The 20,597-nt window shown below is 40.4% G+C and overlaps 1 protein-coding gene across 1 annotated transcript in view; it reads left to right on the top strand.

Annotated features, from left to right (window-relative positions):
• Positions 1 to 2,616: 2,616 nt before the first annotated feature.
• LOC306870169 (teneurin-1-like) overlaps positions 2,617 to 20,597 on the top strand; it is a gene marked incomplete at its 5' end in the record, with an annotated part of 124,477 nt that continues 106,496 nt past the window's right edge. Inside the window, 2 exons of the mRNA XM_079417277.1 lie at positions 2,617 to 2,824; positions 13,368 to 13,631. Coding sequence (XP_079273403.1) covers positions 2,617 to 2,824; positions 13,368 to 13,631 — 472 coding nt within the window. The remainder of the gene's footprint in view (positions 2,825 to 13,367; positions 13,632 to 20,597) is intronic.

The raw sequence follows: 20,597 nt of genomic DNA, 5'->3' as shown, positions 1-20,597 counted from the left end.
CACATCACTTAGTCATGTGCGTTTCCGCATCAGCCAATTAGTAACCCATTACCAAAGCAACACCGAGTATACACGCTAATGAGCATTTGATGGTAATATTTAACTTCTATTTCATCAATGTCAGGATGTGAGCGACATTCTTTCTCTGTCTGTCTCCCTCCTGTCTGCTTCCCACAAAGTCTTTAACCTGTCTGGTCATTTTGCGAGCTCCTTCTATCCTTCTTCATTTCTTCGTCTGTCCACTCTCATCCTTCCCTCTTTCATTTTTTAGCCATGCTTCTGTTCCTATCCGTCCCCGTCTTCATCTTCGTTTGACTCCTCTTCTACCCTGTAAGGTCTATCGGTTCTCTTTCATCCCGTGTTCATCCGTTCCACCTCTCCTTTTCATCTGTCTCCTTTCAGCTGCATCTCTCCTTTCTCTTTCTCTCTGTCTAACCGCATCTTGTTTTCCAGTGGCCCTCCCCTACCTGTACGCTCCTCTGTTGAATGCCGAATGTTCTTTTCAGGCTCAAAGGTCAATGAAAGGTCATGGTCAGCGTTTAGATTCTGGGAAGTAAAAGCTGAAAGGGAGCCGTGCTCTCTGGAGAGAGAGAGAGACTGTGTTAGGGCCAGAGCTCTGAATAAGATGTATGCAGGGCAATTCAAGCATGATCCTGTCTGTCTGTCTATCTATCTATCTATCTATCTATCTATCTATCTATCTATCTATCTATCTATCTATCTATCTATCTATCTATCTATCTATCTATCTATCTATCTATCTATCTATATCTATCTATCTATATCTGTCCATCTATCCATCGATCTATACTGTATACACACAAATATTATAAAACAAAATAGAACCAACAAGAGCAACAATGAAATTACAACAACAATAATAATAATAATTAAAAGAATAACACACATAGCTCATAATTACACAAAAGGTGCAGACAGGAATGCATAATAAATATTAATTAATTCAACAAGTTTTGGGTGTTTCAGGGCGATTTACTGTACACACGAGCGGCTCATGATTCTTTGTTTGTCTCAGAGTAGCTTGCTTGACAGTAAATGCTGCTCCTTCTCCATCTCTGCATTTGTTTTGAGATTGAGTTGCTTATAATGTCCATTTGGGATTGCAACATGCACCAACCATAGACATGTATAGGTAGGCTGTTTCTACGGGCCGCAATATGCAAGCTGCCTGCCATATTGTAATGGTAAAAGACGCTCCGGGAACACTGTAGAAAGTTGACTGTGTGTCTGCAACCCTAGTTATACACGTATGAATATCTTTATCTGAAATTTAGCACATGATTTTGCTAAACTAACACAAGACAAAGTCGTTAGCTAATTTAAAAGGTACTATACTTGTATAGTAAATTGTATAAAAACATGTAACATCTAGTCAATACATATTAAAAACACAAACCAACACATTCTTACCTGTCAAAGCTTATCCAATTTCTTCAGGAATTTAAATTTAGGCAGTTTTACAACCAGAGACAGTGTTTTGCAGTGTTTTGGCAAGTTGTATTTTTATTGTGAGTGACAACACACTGACCATTCCAAGATGGCAGATGCGTCGACATGTCTGGACAGTCGAATGTGGCATCTACCTAACCTTTATGCAAAGGTTGGTGTATTTTGAGTGCTTTTCTCACAGAGGTTTTTGAACTATGGTAAAGTGATGTTTCCGACTGATTTGGGCACACAGAACTGAATTGTTAAAGGAATTCCTTAGTTATTTTCATTATTGATTATCAATTTTTACATTATTGGCATCATTATTTTCAGTATCAATTGTTTGTTGCAGCACCAATAATTAAAATTGGTCATGAAAAAGCAATAATGTTCTCTAATGAGAGGAGCACCAGATGATTGTTACAACATCATTAAATCAAATTTGTTAGATATTTTGTTTTCTTTCTTTAGAAGAACTGAATGCATTAAAACTGGATGTACTCCACTGTCAAAGGAATTCGATATGGACTTATTTAGAGCTAAATTTCAGCTAATTCACAATGTAAGATTGATTGGGTTTACTGCAATAAAAAAAGACATGAGTCCTAATGAATTACTTGAATCTATTGACTGGTGTACTGTACAGTGAGACAAGTTAATTTCATGATTTAATTGGCTTCATAAACGGACGGTTGTATAACTCTTGTGTTTGTTTCGTTCTTTCACCCTTTTTATCTCCTCTCTTTTCCTCTATCTAAGCATCTCTTCATCTCACCCTCCATCTATCGTTCTCTCTATCTCTCCCTCTTCTCTTTCATTTGTCCTCTGAGACCCTCTCTCTTTTCTTGGTGGCCGATGAATGTTTGGCTAAAACATGGGCGCGATTTTGGAAAGTGTTTCTGTTTTGTTTTGTCCTTCATGCCACTTTAAATGTATTTCTACTGAGCAGCCGTTTGTTCTCAAGCTCTTTCATGTATCGTGTTACAAAAAAATTGCACCACTGAAATGAAAGTTTAGAGTATATTTGAACTGCTGTTGTTTGTTTTCTGTTTCATCGCCTCTGTTCTTTTTTTTTGTTCTTTGTGTATGTGCAGTGTGCTTTGAGTGAGTTTTTTTTAGATTACTGAGTGTGTGTGTGTGTGTGTGATATTGTGAAAGTAAGCAGAGATGGATGAGAAGCTGTACCAATCTCTGGCGCGGCCCCACCCCGGCCTGGAGCTCAGTTACTCCAGCTCATCTGACGAAGAGGATGGTACCAACCTTCATCACAAACACTACAGAGAGACGCACACTCGCACCGATTATGAGCCTGACCGCAGATTCACCTACAACAGCCACAAAGTCCGCAGGAAACCCTTGGAGCAGGCTCAGAAAGGTAGGACCTTCTGTTTGTATGTGTCAGGATTGTGTGCCATTCAGAATATAATGTTGTTGTTGTTGTTTTTTTTAAGTAAATTGTAAAAATGTAGAACAAATTGTTTTTTTGAAATGTAAAGAATGTCATATGATTTTTATTTTATAATAACTGTATTCTAGGGCTGGGCGATATGGCAAAAAAATTTAATCTTGATTTTTAATTTTTTTTTAACTAGTCAACTTCAAAATATATCTACAACATGATTCAAGTAACTTTTTCTTTATTAACCCTCTAGTTAAAGAACATTCTATTCCAAGTGCACCACACATGAATTTGTCAACATTATGTAAATATTCAAATAAATTTTACAAATCAACTTGTTAAATGTGACCCTGGACCACAAAACCAGTCTTAAGTCGCTGGGAATTTTGGCAATAGCCAAAAATAAATTGTATGGGTCAAAATTATCCATTTTTCTTTTATGCCAAAAATAATTAGGATATTAAGTAAAGATCATGTTCCATGAAGATATTTTGTAAATGTCCTACCGTAAATATATTAAAACTTAATTTTTGATTAGTAATATGCATTGCTAAGAACTTCATTTTGACGTCTTTAAAGGCAATTTTCTCAGTATTTAGATTTTTTTTTGCACCCTCAGATTCCAGATTTTCAAATAGTTGTATCTCGGCCAAATACTGTCATATCCTAACAAACCATACATCAATGGAAAGACTATTTATTCAGCTTTCAGATGATGTATAAATCTCAATTTCGAAAAATTGACACTTATGACTGGTTTTGTGGTTCAGGGTCACAAAAATATCTTTGCAGAAAAGATGCATGAACTACAACTACATCTTGTACAAACTTGTCTTATGCATATTATATGCTCATAAATAATACAAGGAAAATGCTTAAAAAAAGTCAACAAATGCTTAAAGTCAATTTCAAGATAGCACCAGTAGACTATTATTAACTATAAATGTTCTGTAAAAACAACAGCAGCTTTCAGCCTGTCACCATGATGCAAACATGAAATATCAGGCATACAGTAGTAGTTACAGGTTTTCAATTCACTTGCACTGCTTTTCCATCGTTCATCTATGTAAACATGGACACGTTTGACTGTTGTACTCACATCTCTTGCAGCGTCTCGTGCATGAAACGGCATTCTAAAAACACGGCACTGAAGTTAAAAGAAGTTCACTCCCATCTTCTTGCGTGTTTTTCTTATTCCACTGCCCACGGCGCATATTTGTCAACACCAAAGCGCATTCTGTGTGAATGGTGACTAGCGATATGAGCGCGCCACTCGTGAGCGGTTAATCACATGCGCCGACATGCGGTTGAATCATTCTTTTTTACTGTTATCATTGGCATATTGTCAAAGTGTCTAATTCTTAATGTTTGGTAATATTTCTTTTCAAAATCTCGATTCCTCAATTTCTAAAAAATAAAATTGTGGCAAAAACATTAAATTTGAATTAATTGATCAAATCTGAAAAATCGCTCAGCCCTACTGTGTTCTAGTCTTAAGTGTCACATGATCATTCAGAAATCATTGTAATATGCTGATTTGGTGTTCAAGAAACATTTCTTATTTTTATAAATGAATTTGAAAACATTGTGCTGCTTAATATTTTTTGTGTCAACAAACGTCTCAGGTTACATATGTAACCATGGTCCCCCGAAGGGAACGAGACGCTGCGTCGAAAATGCTAGGGGAACGCCTCCAGCGTGACCGCGCTCTGAATCACATGTGTATTCTGTCCAATGGAAGGGCAAGACGTCACGGGCAGGTGACATAATCGACCAGGAAGCATAAAAGCACATGCAGCGGATCAGCTTCTAGGAATGAAGCAAGCGCTGGCAGGGATGCTGGAAGTGTGGCCTTCGAGACACAGCGTCTCGTTCCCTTCGGGGAACCATGGTTACATACGTAACCTGAGACATTCCCCTTCAGGAACTTGACCTGCGTCGAAAACGCTAGGGGAACAAGATGCCCATGCCGCCAGACTTTCAAGTCCCTGCACTGTGTGTATCCCTCGGGAGCACAACGAGGGTGAGAGAAAAAGGGCCACAAGTGGCTAAAGTCGGCGGGGCCTGCGTCCCAAAGGCAAACTTCTAAGAAGTGAGTCTTGATCCCAAGGAAAGAGGAGAGCAGAGGACTCGGAGCTATGGAATAGCATCCTGATCCACCACATAGCATAAGCTCTCTGGCCGGAGGCCTCAGCCTCTGGAAGAAACATGTACTAGGGGGTGTCTACCCACTGAAAGGCCACCGAGAAGGGGCGTGGTAGGCCGATATAGCCACCACGTAGACCCTCAGGGTGGAGTGGGTTAACTCTGCGGAGGAACAGGCCTGCATGAACTCCAGAACTGTACCAATCGGGCAGTTAGCTGGGTCAAGCTGGCAACCTCCGCACCATGAAGTGAAAAGCTTCCACTTCAGGACGTACAGTTTCCTCATAGAGGGAGCTCTGGATTGGAGGATGGTCTCAGCAACCTCGGTTGAGAGACCGGAAGCTAGGAGTTGTGCCTCCTCAGAGGCCACACCCACAGCTTCCACAACTCCGGGCTAGGGTGGACGATAGTGCCCCATGCCTGTGAGATGAGATCTCTCCTGGAATCTCCCTTGGAGTGCCGTCGAGGAGAGAAATCGGGTCCGAGAACCATACTCGGCCCGGCCAAAACGGTGCTACCAGTAGTAGACTGACCTCATCCCGGCCCACTCTCACCAGAACTCCCGGGAGCAGAGCGATAGGGGGAAAAGCATACAGACGAAGCCTCGGCCAAGTCTGCACCATAGCACCCAGTCCCAGAGGAGCTGGAGGAGTCAGAGAGAACCAGAGGGGACATTGAGCTGACTATATAGTCGCAAACAGGTCCACCTGTGCCTGGCCAAACACTCTCCATATCTGCTTCACCACCTCGGGGTGAAGCATCCATTCCCCGGGCCTCGGCCCCTGTCTCGACAGAACGTCTGCTCCCACATTGAGATGCCCAGGAATGTGCACTGCTCTTAATGAGAGGAGTTTGCTCTGGGACCACACAAGGATCTGGTGCGCCAGCTTGTACAAGGGTCGCGACCGCAGACCTCCCTGGTGGTTTATGTACGAGACCACCGACGTGCTGTCGGTGCGCACCAACACGTGGTGGTCTCTTAGGTCTGGGAGGAAGTGTTTCAGTGCTCGAAACACGGCCAGCATCTCCAGCCAATTGATATGCCATGTCAGATGGCGGCCACTCCACAGACCAAGGTTTCCTCCACATGTCTAAGGCACGTATGCATCGTCTCGTGACCTTGAAAGTGCGGAGTGGTTTTCCCCTCGGGGAGAACCCCTTGGTCTTGAGCCACCACTGTAGGGGTCTCATGTACAGCAGGCCAAAAGGTATCACATTGGACGCAGCTGCCCTCAGACCCAGCAGTCTCTGAAACTGCTTGACAGTGAGTGACTGGCCTTCTTTCACTCTCTTGACTCTCTTGGTCGAATCCCACACCATGCCCAGATAAGTGGTCCTCTGTAATGGAGAAAGCATACTTTTCTTGGCGTTTAGTCTTAACCCCAGGTCTTTCATGTGAGCGAGAATGACATCTCGATGTCGAGCCGCCGTTTGCACTGATTGAGCTAGGATCAACCAATCGCTGATATAATTCAGTATGCGGATGCCAGTGCCGCATCCACACACTTCGTGAAAGTATGAGAGTGCTAGGCCAAAGGGAAGAACTCGAAATTGGTAAGCTTCGGCCCCGAAAGCAAACCTCAGGAACTTCCTGTGACTGGGAAGGATGGAGACATGGAAGTACACGTCCTTTAGGTCTATCGTGACAAACCAGTCCTTGGACCTGATTTGAGACACGCCATGTTTGATTGTGAGCATCTTGAACTTCAGTCGCATGACTGAGCGGTTCAGCTGATGCAGATCTAAAATGGGACGCAACCCTCCATCCTTCTTGGGAACTATGAGGTACCGACTGTAGAACCCGGACTCTCTTTCGTGAGGAGGCACCACCTCAATGGCCTCCTTCCTCAAGAGAGTACTCTACTTCTCGTTCCATTACCAGAGCCTGCTCAGGGCCCACCAGAGTGGGATTCACCCCATTGAATTGAGGCGGAGGAGAACCAAACTGGATTCTGTAGCCTCTCTCTACAGTATGCAGGACCCATGGAGACACATTTGGCAGTAGTTTCCACACAGCCAAATAGTCTACTAAGGGAACCAGTCTCTCGAGACTGGCCTCTGGTGTACCCAGAGCGGCTAGCTCGGTGTCCTGGAACAGCACACCGGCAGGAGACGGCCGAACTAGTTGCTCTAGAGACCTCCGAAGGGGTGGCAAGCATCTCACCTCCGCTACGTTTCTGGTCGGAAGAAACTGAGTTGTGTGCTCGCTGGAGATCGATGCACCCTGGAACACCGTACGTGGCAGGGTTGGCAGACCGATCTCCCGAGGGCACTGAGGCGAGACGGGCACCGTGTACCGCGGTGTACGCCGATCTTCCCCAGAGGGGCCTGCCCTCATGAGTCCTGGACCACAGCATCAGGACTGCCTCAGCTGAAGTCTCCTATTGAAATGACGGTCCTCAGACCCGCATCATTTATAGGAAGACTAGACTGATAGAACCAGAGCCTGCTCAGGCAGGACCCAATGAGACACGCTTAGCAGGGGCTCCCTCACCGCCAGGTGCCTACTAAGGGAACCAGTCTCTCGAGACTGGCCTCTGGTATGCTTAGAGCTGCTAGCTCGGTGCCCTGAAGCGGAAGACCGGCAGGGGACAACCGTTCTAGCTGATCTAAAGACCCCCAAAGGGGCGGCGAGCCTCTCAGTTCCGCTAGGTTTCCAGGCACCGTATAATGCGATGTACGCCGCTCTTCCCCAGAGGGGCCGGCCCTCAGAAGTCCTGGGTCATAGGCAGCAGGACATTTTAGCCAAAGACTATCCAGCAAGAATGACGATCCGCAGATCCGCCTTCTGCTAGAAGCCTTTGGCCCGGGAGCGCAACTCTGACTCCAATATTATGGGGAGTATGAGAAGTGATGCTCCCTAAATGAGGAGCTGGAACACGGTTGGGGCTGCTCCGCCCAGCAGCCCCTGCTGATCACCTCAACCTCCTCAGAGGAAGAGAGGTAAAGCATCATGCTCTCACTCGAGAAAAGTCCCAAGAGGCTCCTATACACACATCTAACTTCTCCTAGTTAGATGAAATACATCATTTAATTCCTCAAAATTAAATGCAGAAAGACAACCAGATGAGTGAACACGGTCTGATATGAAAACGATTCATAATAAGAATGAGAATGACGTAATGCACGCGTCGCCTCGGCAACGCGCGCTGCAACAGCGAGCTCTCACTGAAAGGGGGAAGAACCGCACCACGGGCTTCCAGCCCCAAGCGAGAGTGCTAGATCTGGGGAATGCAGGTGGAGATAGGGCGAACCCCTCGAGAGCTGAATATGCGTGCTCTGCTCTCAAGCAGACCGCACACGGGCTGTGTATCCCCAGCAGTGATAGTTTGCAGGGAGGAACATACAGCCTGTAATGCAATCTGCTCTCGCCCAAGTGCTTGCACACATTGTGGAGCTTATTTCAAGTGATTGTGCTTAGGGACAAACAACACTAAATAAGATTCACAACACAGATCGACAGACACACACACAGAGTAGCGGTTGCTGAATGACAAAAAGCTGATGCCGGCTCCGCCGCACTTGCTTTTATGCTTCCTGGTCCATTACGCCACCCGCTTGTGACGTCTCGCCCTTCCATTGGACAGATTACACATGTGATTCAGAGCGCGGTCATGCTGGAGGTTTCCCCTAGCGTTTTCGACGCAGCTCGAGTTCATGAAGGGGAACTTTTTTTTTTTTGAATTTCGTAATGGATTTTTTCAGAATTCTTTGATGAATAAAAATGTAAAAGAACAGCATTTATATGAAATATGAATCTTTTGTAACATTATAAATGACTTTTGATCAAACCACTGCATCCTTTCTTTTTTTCTTTTTTCTTTTTTAAATAGTCTCACTGTAATCTCGAAAAATGTAAGTTATTCAAGAAAGAGATTATGGTAATAACAAATAAAAATAAAGCAAGTAGTAATGTTTTATTTTAAATTTTAAAAACACAAAAAATAAGAATAGAATTGTTGTGGTATTATAGTTTAATTTAATATGTACAGTAGCTTCATTCATATATTGTGATCAACTCATAATGTGTAATGGATGTCAAATGAAATTTCCACAAATATATGTGTGCATGCTTGCTTGTGTTTGAGTGAGAGAGACAGCTTTAAATGATGACCCATAATTAATGTCCCTCTACATTTAGTTGATGGGCACTAGAGCTGTTATCATAAGCATCTGATATTGCATGAAAGGCTGCATTATCTAAAAGAGATCATAGCTCCAGAGTTGTTTTGTTTGTTGTTGTTGATGGTTGCTTTAATGAAAGTGATTATATGGCATCATTCCTTAGTGAGGAACAGGATTCTTTGAAAACACTGACTGTAAATTGAAATGAGCCATCAACACACACGCACACACACACACACACCAAACATCAAACACTATTGTCATTAAATAATAATGGGATGTGTGTTTTACTTTTGAATAATGATTTACAATTTAAATTTTAAAATAATTTAAATAATATAATTTATTTCACCCTTTATTCTTCTGCCTTTGATATTCTACATTCATGGAGACATTTTTTCTTGTCTGAGTCCCAAGGGTGGAATATTTCCATTAATTAAAGGATTCCCCACAACTAAAGGACACACACAAGCAATGCTCCCTTTCATTTTTATTCTTGCTGAATAGAACTTAGTTCTGTTGAACCCTTCAGCCTCCTAAACAGACACATTTGGGGTATATATAAATAGTTTTTGATTAAAAATCAAATTACATTAATATTATTAAAATATCCTGAAAGATTATCTATTATGTATTATATACATAATTAAATATGTATTATTAAATTATAGATAATTAATAAAATATATACTTAATAATAAATGATGTTATCCAAATGGCATACATTATGTTTATTTACTTGTTTTCTCAAAAAAAAAAAAAAAAAACAGAGAAAAATAATAATGCATGGCCTTTGTGGGTTTCTTTTGAAAATGATAAACTCCACACAGCACGTCTCAAAGCTTCATGCTCATACTGAAGAAAAAAAACCTCAATGGACATGTAAAATGTTGAAATGCCCATTCATTTTGCTGTGATTCAAGAATTGTCTAGCTTTTTCTAACTTACTTGTAGACTACCCTCAGCGCTGAATTTTATTTTTCAGCTGTAAGGGTCCAACATCAGGATACATGATATTCAACCTCGGAGAGACATGTGTACATCAGGGGCGGAGCCAGGGGTGGCCATGGACACCACAGATCTAAGCTTGGCCACCCCTTTGGCCACCCTGCTCAAAACTGCAGTTTTCTCGACAAGAAATGCATTTATTAAGATGCGGAACCGGTGTATTTTTTTGCATCCACATCAAACGGGACACTTTTCAGACGGTCACTTAAGCTTTGTCTCAGCGCCAGGCGCGAGTCAAATGAACGCGGAAAAGGTACACCAGCCAAATGAGCTTCAGTAGAACAATGAGATGCTGTTAGGCTATATGTCAATAAAACAAACTTTCCTGTCCTGTCAGCCATCACAGTGCTCATGGCGCACGCTCTGATCACGTCATCATAAATAACCGCACAAGAAACTATGAGCATACAACGTAGTTCTGTCGTCAGTTAAGTCATGAAATGACCAAAAAGGCGATTAAAGCTGCAAACTGTGCATGCATGTATGTATGCATTACATGTCGGAACATCTCTCAAATGCATACTAAAATATAGGCTGTCATGCAATTCCAGATCACAATAAGGCGCAAGCTGATAGGCACTTTAATTTGTAATTTAATGCACAAGTAAATGTGAGCACAGTGCACTTATACTAGAAAATATGCGTTATTATTTCATTAATTTTAAAAGTACGAACGTAAATTAAACCATTTAAATGCATAAAATAACAAATTTTACATTCTGGCATTTATGTGCTGTTGTCTTCTGGCCTTTTTCACATTCTTATCACTAACTGCATGTCTCATCCATGAGTATGTAATGTTAGATAACAAGTTTTGGGGGGTTTTGAGAACCAGAACCAAACTGACAGAGCAATAAAGGTATAGTGAGCCCCTTTATTAAAATACCTGGAGGTGAGGAATAATACAAAAATTGTCATATTCACTCAGTATTACTAGATATAATAATTCACAAATATATTAATTACAATTAAGTAGAAATCAATTGTATTCAGCTGTGTTTTAGGCACTAAAATAGTTTATAGTCAACCACATTTTTATATTGAAATAATGAAGATTTCTGTGCCACCCCAGGCTGGTTGCTGGCCCTTCCCTGGCCACCCCTATGAAAACATCCTGGCTCCGCCACTGGTGTACATGCATTCAGTATATACGTAAATGTACATACATACAGAAGGCGGTGGTTGAGCAGGTTACAGTGAGGCTTTTTGTTTCCTCAATGGAATTATTCAAATGCTACATGCAGAACAAAACATTCCATTCCAGTTACCACGGAAACAGCTTTACACAGAGAGGGATAGAGAGAGATGGAAATGGAGACAGAGAGAGAGAAAGGAAGGAAAAATGGAAAGAGATGTAAAGAAAGGTCTAGCTTTTTCCATCCATGTCTGCTCGTGGACAAGTGTGTGTGTGTGTGGGTCAGGCCGAGAAGCAGGGGGTCATGTTCTCAGCGAAGGACGGAGAAGTGCATCGTGGGCAATTAGTACTGAGATGATTAGAGCAGTGAGAGGGGTCGCCACGGAGACAGGAGTCAGAGAGGTAGAGGAGAGGATTCTTAAGGACACTTGAGTAAAGAGCTCACTTTTCACACGCACACACAGGTCTGAAAAAGCACACTTTCTGCACACACACTTAGTGCTACATGCTTATAGAAAAACCCATCAAGAGCCCATCACCTTTACCTGAACAAATGAAGAGAAGAAATGAGAAAAGAAGAGAATATTTAAGGCCAAAAGAAGAAATGAGATGAGATGAATGGATAAAAGGAGGTAGGAAGAAACGAATTGACATAAAATAAGAAGAGGCAGCACAAGATGAAAAGAGATTGAGAGAAAACAGAGAAAGAGGTTGTAGTATGCTACGTGTATGTACATACACTTGCTCAAAGTGCAGTTCCCTAACTAGTCCAAAAAAGCCAGTCAGAATGTGATGAGATGAGAAAAGAAGACAAGAGGATATGGGAACAGATGAGATGAAAAAGGACTGGATGAAAAAAGAAGAGAATAACAGCGAGAGTTTTAGTTTTGTTTCTTTAAAAAAAAAATGATGTGCACTACCATTCAAAATTCTGGGGTCCGATTTTTTTATTTTTATTTATTTTTTTAAGAAATTAATATTTCTAAATTGATAAATAAATAATAAAATTATCTTAAGGGACCTTTGTAATGTTACAAAAATATTTGACAAATGTATGCATTTGAACATTCTATTAATTAAAGAAAACTCATTGAATAGTCATTGATTTCACAAAAATATTAAGCAGCACAACAGTTTTCAACATTCTGATAATGATCAGAAAGGTTTCATATATTTTCATAACATTTATAATATGTTTTGCCTCATTCTGTAATAAGAAGCAACATCAGGTCACAAAATGAAATGATTTCAAACACTCGGCTGATGTTGTGGGGTAAAATCTTATTAAATGTTCTCTTCGTTTGATAACATTTCTCTTTAAGTTTCATATGAAAACAATAATTTCTGAAGGATCATGTGACACTGAAGACTTGAGTAACAATGCTGAAAAAGCAGCATTACTATCACATTTTAAAATATATTTAAATAGAAAACAGTTATTTTAAAGTGTAATTTTTGATAAAAAAAAAGCATAAGACTTTTTTCAAAAACGACTAGTAAAAAATACCATAAATTTTATATATATATATATATATATATATGTAAACTATACATTTAAAAATATAAATATCTTACTGACCCCAAATTTTTAAACTGTATTGTATATCTGTTGCTAAGTGTTATCAATGCTTTGACAATATAAAATATATTTTTTTACCTTGCCAATAAAGCTACTTCAGAGAATCTTTAGAGAATGTAGTTTGTGTGTGCATGCTAAAGTGAGTTGATGTACTGCAAGCCTAAAAATGAGAGAGAAAAGAAGTGCTAGTACACACACACATTGAGTTTCTGTGTATGAGTGTGGATGTGTGTAAACCCATGTCTCCTACACTCTCTGAGATTCTTGGGGGAATTTAAATGGTTTTCACATTTTGTGCAGTTAAAAGCAGAATTCTTTTTTGTTAAATATTTATTTGAGGTTTTATAAGCCATTCTCCATCTCCGAAGAGAGAACAAAATAGTTTCTCAGCCAGGCTCCAGAAATCTCAGCAGTCAGTACACAGCTCCAGCACTGAACTCTAATCCACTGGCCTATGTGTGTACTAAAACTTTGATTTGTGCAGTACATTTCATTAATTTATTCCTTTCTCTTTCTGATTTTCACAGATTTCTCGGACCCCTCCCAGACCGGGTTCCGTGATTTCCAGACCGAGCTTCACGCGGCCAATCAGGAGCTCGCTTACCCTGGAGGCGTGTCTGCAGGTGTCCCTTCCGATCCCGAATCCGAGGGCGGCGCCTCCCCTGACCATGCCCTGCGGTTGTGGATGCAGGAAGTGAAGTCAGAACACAGTTCCTGCCTGTCAAGCCGAGCAAACTCTGTTCTGTCCCTCACCGATACAGAACAAGAACGCAAGTCTGAGCCAGAGAACGGTACAAGATTATTTAATATTATTACATATTATATTATTACATGTTTTTTGTAGGTCAGCCAGATTATGATGGTGATGATGATGTTCAATAATATTTCATTCTTGTGTGTGCGGGTTACTCTAGAGTGCCCTCATCAGTGTATGACTTTACAATTTTAATGAGAGTTGCCGCAGAGGGAGATACACACGCAGTTAAACAGACTTCCAAGTCTTGCTGCACACACACACACACACACACACACCACTTTCTCTACGCTACTCAGTGATGCAATATTCATGCGGTGCACTAATAACTACTTCGGTCTGTAAACTACACTCCATTATCTCACACTCATACACACACACACACACACATGTTAAGGTTATGTTATTGTTAAACACACTTACATAAGGTTATATTTGATTGACCTCTGCGGGAGCAGACCATTGTCTTGGTGATGATTTGGTACATCTGGTCATGTAGCGCTTTCATCTCTCCACACAAAAGGTTTCCTACTTCTCCAGATCTAGAGTTTTCTCCACAGTCCTTCCACGCACATCAGGGTGGGTGCTTGTAGTGTTTTTGTCTTAAACTGTAGTACTTGACTCGGATCGCTATCTGCCTTTTTGCTTTGCATCTCTCTTCCACGCACATAATGTATGCGCTGTCTTATCAAAGTCGCTTTGATAAGAAAGCGCCTGCCGAGAATATAAATTCAAATGTGAGCACCGACAGTACGATAACGCTAAAACAGTGTTATATTAATTAGTTAAGTGCTAAATAATTGTTGTATCATGGAAAACATGGAGTTACTTATTTGAAATTAAAGAGTTTGATGCAGTCTACTGTGCAGATATACTGTCTTTGTTCTGCGTAGCCTTACCAACATTAGGACAAAGTGTCTGAAGTTTGTTTTTAACATGGTCTCCAGTTGTTTTAGTAAGATCTTAAAGGAATAATTCACTTAAAAATAAAAATGGTCATTATTTATTTGTTCTCTCATCAACACATCCGTCATCTTGGAATGTGTTAGTGGTCAATTCAGGTTTTGAACGACATCAGGGTCAATAACAGATTTTTTTTATTTTAGGGTGAACAAGGGGTGGGCGACATGACCAAAATCTTATATAACAATATGAGTAATTTTATTCCATGGTAACAATATATATCACAATATAGTTATTTTTGCTTTAAATAAAGTCTTTACGATATTGACATTTTTAATACCTTAGAAAAAAATCAGCTCAAGCTTACTGAAGACAAGTAAACACTCAGTGATTAAATAAGAAACTAATAACAAACAATAGGACAAAAAACTACTGTAGAATAAACCATGAATCAACCATGAAGTTTCTTATTTCACATGCAGGTTAACTAATTATAACTGATTTGGAAATGCTAAACTACAGTAAATGCATTGAAAAAGAAAACCTTGACTAATATTATAAAAGCCCAAAACTGTTACATGATATGGCCCCTTAAGAAAGCACTGGCGTATTGAATTATAAGAACCTTCACAATTTTTATTTTTTTATCTAGACTTACATCGGCCTCATAGAATATTTTCAGTGAATCATGCTTGACTTCCTTCTGAGTGGGCAGCGAACATGCTCTCTCGCTCTCACACAGAAAAATGGATGTGGTATGGATATCATCTTTGTGTCCAGAGAGATCTAATTATTTTTTCCTGATCCAATAGATGCAAATGAAAATTAATTGCAAAGGCTGGACAGGTGCATTAAGGCCAGACTGCATTGTGTGTGTTCCTCTGTGTTTGCTTAACAGGTAGGAGAAGGAAGCTTACTTAATTTAAATATCTCGAAATCCTGGGCCAGTTCAGAGGGTTTTTAATATCAAGCTTCTCCATTGATGCTGTCAGTGAAATGTGCTGCAACTGTTCAGACCGAGACTGAGCTCATGAAGCCAATTACACTGTTTCTCGTGAGGTGTAGACAACCATGTGGAAGCAGAGGAAAAAAGGTCCCTCTACTCAAAAAAAAAAAAAAGGAAAAAAAAACCTTGAAAGCATGCATGCATATATTCAGATATTCTGCTGCATTGCCTGATTTTGCACTACTTGACCTGTCACATTTTCCCCCAAAATGTTTCCTGAGAGAAACACCCCAGTAAGGCATGCTTATTTACTAATTTAGCTTCAACACAGCACTCGATGGCTTCTCAATGGTATACCTGCATTTCACACCATCTGCTCGCATTTTAGCTCGCTGTATACTGCAGATTCGAGACGGCTTTTATAAGAGCTCACAGCACCTGTGTTCCTGGGTCTCTTGAGATCTCCAGCCATTGCAGGTGCTAAAATAGTCTTTTCCTGTCGGGAGCCACGAGGTCTCTCGTCTCAGCGCAGACTTCCGCCTTCACAGTTCAGTCAGTGTCACGGTTCCAATGCCGATAAATGCCGCAGTTTGTTCGTCATCAGATGACAGCAGACTGCAGATTGCACAGCCGCAGTAAATTCATTATCATGCTAAAGGTTTTAATTTACAGAGTTTTGAAATGGTAAAATGAGATTATAATGGAAGTCAAAGGTGACGGAATTGAGACAGACACGCGGCAGTAAAAGCAGGATGTACAATTATCAGACAATAATACAATTAATCCAATGAATGTCTGGAGGAATTGAAAAACTATACATCTGCGGTACAAATTGAGCATGAGGGAACAGCCGTTCACCACACTTTTTTGTGCGCGTGTGTTTCTTGTGAGAGATAGATTAGCTCATGTAACAGTCAATCCTCAAGACAGCAGTGTGTAAATGCATTGGGCTTTCAAGTCTCAAAGCAGGCACTCTAGTGTCTTACCAACACCGTCATTCCACAACATTTGTGTGTGTGTGTGTCTCTGTATATGTGAAGCCACTGAACCACTAAAGCACTCACAGATAGCCTGTGTGTGTGTGTTCTATGCAACTTTAACAGTAATTATTTTTCACTATATTACACTAACAGAGCAGTTTTCTGCCATAGTGGCTTTACATACACACACATAGACACACACACATCTCAGCAAAGTGGATGTATATCTATACGCTGCCCACGTAGTCATGCCCCCCACACCACAATCACACCTCCCCTCTACTGAATTATGGCTCCCACTAACTCTTATGAATACAGAAAACACGGAGAGAGAGAAAAAAATCTCTTTTTTTTTTCCTTCTCTCTCTCTCGCTCGCTTTTCATCTTCTCATTTAATAGCAGTGGAACAGGCCTTCATTTCATATTCAGACAGAAATATGCTTTTATTTGTTCCGTTCTTTAATTTATTAATTTTTTATATATTCGATTATTTATTTATTTGTGTTGCTTTATCCTCTGACAGGAAATTGTCAGAGGTACAAATTAGAATAAAATGGCCTCTCTCCCTTCCTCCCTCTCTTTCATCCTTGCTCTCTCTTTCTCTCTCTCTGCCTCGCAGTAAGATTACTCTATTAATTCTTTATGCTTGTAGGTGGCACAGATTCCGGATCTGAAATGATGGATTTTCACCTATGAATTAATTTCATCTCTGTCATTTAAAGTTCAGCCATCAGAGCTGTCCTACCATCGGAGAGAGAAAGAGAGAGATGGGTGTATGAGGAGCAGGAGTTTAAGGTTGCGAAGATGTGATGTTTCCTGCTCCTCTGAGAGATAAAACTCAGACTACGTGCATGTATTTAAGAGGTAACAGTTGCTGTGTTATTATTAATGCATTATGAGATGCTTTCAAAACATTTGTAGTTCTTTATGTAGCGGCAGAAATGTGTGTCAAACATGAAAACAGAGAGAATTTATTCTCTATAACTGAAAAGATAGTCTGAGTTGCCCCATCTGATGCGGCTGACAATATTAATCTGTATGCCCTTCAGAGGAGCAGAAAATGGATCATTTTTTTTTCTTTCTGAACATTCTGGGTCACTTGCCCCAGAACCACTAATAAAAGCAACAGATGAGATGATGTGGGTTACAAGATGACCACGACGGAATGAGATCTGTTAGAGCTCTTTGTGCTTGCTGGCTAAAGACGAAGGCACATTAATAAAATACGAATAAAATGCGTTAACAGCCATATTGCTCATAGTTCAGTCTTGTAGGTGCTTAATAACAGATTGAAATCTTCCTTAGTGTTTTTTTTTTTTTTTTTAACTCCAAGCGATGACAAGGCCTGCAGCAGACAATCTAACGCTGCAGTCTGGAGAATAATCTCTTGGGCACACAGAGATTTATGAGAGGGCTAAAGTCTGAGAACCATTAAAAGGATTTTCAAATAGAACGGATGGCGGCATACTTACAGTTAAGCATCTGGGCTTGTAACACAATTACCAGTGAGTTTAATAAAAAAAAGGGAGAACAGAATGATTTAAAAATGAAAATTGTTTCAAATCAAATTTTCAAGTAGCATCATTGTTCCTTACATAAGATACACTTTCATTTTTTGACGTTGGGGAGGTTTCTGTTTTTTCATCACTTAGTTTTATAGACTACTCTCAATTTAATAAAGCAAAACCACATAATAGATGGTTTAGTGTACGATAATGAAGGCACTAAGTAGTTTTCTTGTTTACTTGCACTTTAGGTGAGCTTATTTATACTACATGAAGGAGGGGGAGGATAACGAAGTGACGTCTCTTAGTGGCAACACAAAACGTGCCTATAATCGGATGCCGTTCGAGCTGTCCAAACATGTTATACTCCTGCATTTATTTGCTCCAGGGTGCCGGGCCACAGTTAATGCAGTTTTCCTCACATATACATCAAGACTTTATTACCTTCTTCAGAAAAAAAGGGGAATTGTGAAAGTTTGATAGGTGTTTTTCCAGCCTGGAGGGCTGTCTGAGCTCCACCAAAGCTTTCATGATTAAAAACAGAAGATTGAGTTGAACCTTCAGCGAGCGTGTTTGTAGCACTGCACCTCTTCAGCCCAATAATTGAACACATGTGGTTTGTAGCAGCCTGTCCTCTCTGTTTTAATGATATCTTTCCTAATGACGCCGCCTTTAATCATCCGGCACCCGTAATGATCTTTCTGAGCGCGCTCGGCGCTCAAACTCATATGCCGAGCGTATTTGCTGAGGAGAAGAACTTGATTATTATAGAGGAGATATGCAGCTGTGAACTATTTTAGAAGTAGGATTTTGGTACCTGTGTAATTTGGCTGATGTTTACACGGCCGACGCTTCTGCTTGAAGTCTCATTTAGTGTCAGTTTTAATGAGGTTTTTTGTGCTTTTAATCTGGAGAACAGTCTCTGAAACAATACCTTTTGAACTGTTCTCTTCCACATGCGTGTAGGTGTCTGTGTGCTGAAGGGTGGCGCGATGAGACATTTTAAAATTACTCCTGTCATTTCAGAAGGAGGAAATATAATAAATCGAGAGGAGAAAAGGGATGAGATTTTCCATCTCTTTTTCTCTTTCTCTCCTTCTGTCACACATACTGTATGTGTGTGTGTGTGTTTTAAGACACCGGTTTTAAAAATTCTCTCTTTATTCGCTCACACAATCTGTTTATCTGTGTTTCTCTGCGCATCGTCCCTCTGCTCTGCATTCTGTCCATTTCCATTCAGACGCCGCTTAGTTATCTCTCCCTCTCTTTCTCTTATTCTATCCTTTCCCTCTCAGCATCTGCCACTGGTACAGTTTGTACTTTTTACATTAGCATTTTTTACTCTCCCCGAGGCTCCTTTTTTCTTTGTCTTACTGCCTTCCTCTGCCTCTGCCTTCCTTTCAGTGTTACGATGTGTTTTATTGGCGTGGCAAATAATGGCATATTTGTTTTGCCAAAGCACTAGTTAGAATAAAGAAAAAGCATTATTAGGGGGAATGATAACAGTAATAAATAAATGTGATGCATATGTGTGGATAGGAATAAATATACAAAATAAAATTAATATAACAAAAATAACAACAATCGTAAATGCAAGTTAAACATATGAGTGAATTTTAATCAAGATAACGTAAGAGGCAGATTTTATTCACCATAGACCCTGGCAGGCAGAAGGCAGGTGGGAGTCTTTCATTGTTAGGCAAGTTGTCAGCTCTTGAGACCCCTCTTCTCTCTACCTGCCTCTTTTTCTTTTAACGCGTGTGACGCTGACACTATGTGTCTGCTCTGTATGCATGCCTTTGTCCATTTGTGCAGGGATGTGTGTGTGTGTGTGTGTAATATTATACTGTATACATATGGCTTCATGACAAAGTTATTTTACAACTTAATGGTTTCAATCAATCAAATTCACATTAAAAGACTTATTTTGTGTGTGGTGATTATTCATGCTATTCAACATTTACAAGACCAGATGAGAACTGTTGTGGAATGGCTTTTATATACATCGGTAAATCAAAATTGCACCTAAACGGTCGACTTCACATTAGACTACTTTGCAGCATGAAAATAAAAAATTGTGAGTCAAATTTCGATAAATTATACACAGGGAGCGAGCAATATAAAATTCTACTGCTTTTCCCTTTTCCATTATAATCACCGAAGCTGTCAGTCACTGCAGATTTACACAGATCCACATTACACAGGCTGTTTGAGTCCTGCTGGTCAGTGTGAGCTCACTGACCATCCATGCACTGAGTTTTGGACTCCTGCTAATGTTCCTGTTATAACCGGAGCTGCAGTATGTGCTCCACATTAAACCTCTAATTTACTCTGTCTATACCTTGCTGATTATAATGGGAACATTTTGATGCGTTGCTGGCTGTGTACTGTATATATCAGTGCATCTAGAACAGGGGTGCCCAAACTCGGTCCTGGAGGGCCAGTGTCCTGCAGAGTTTAGCTCCAACTTACCTCAACACACTTGCCTGGAAGTTTCCAGCATGCCTAGTAAGTGCTTGATTAGCTGGTTCAGGTGTGTTTAATTAGTGTTGGAGCTAAACTGTGCCGGACACCGGCCCTCCAGGACCGAGTTTGAGCACCCCTGATCTAGAAGTTAGTGAAATTACGTTTAAAATATTATGAATTAAAAAATTCAAATATGTAATTAT

The sequence above is a fragment of the Barbus barbus genome, assembly GCF_936440315.1.
Source record: "Barbus barbus genome assembly, chromosome: 5".
NCBI classification, from domain to species: Eukaryota; Metazoa; Chordata; class Actinopteri; order Cypriniformes; family Cyprinidae; genus Barbus; species Barbus barbus.
This window is presented reverse-complemented; position numbering and strand designations above follow the sequence as displayed.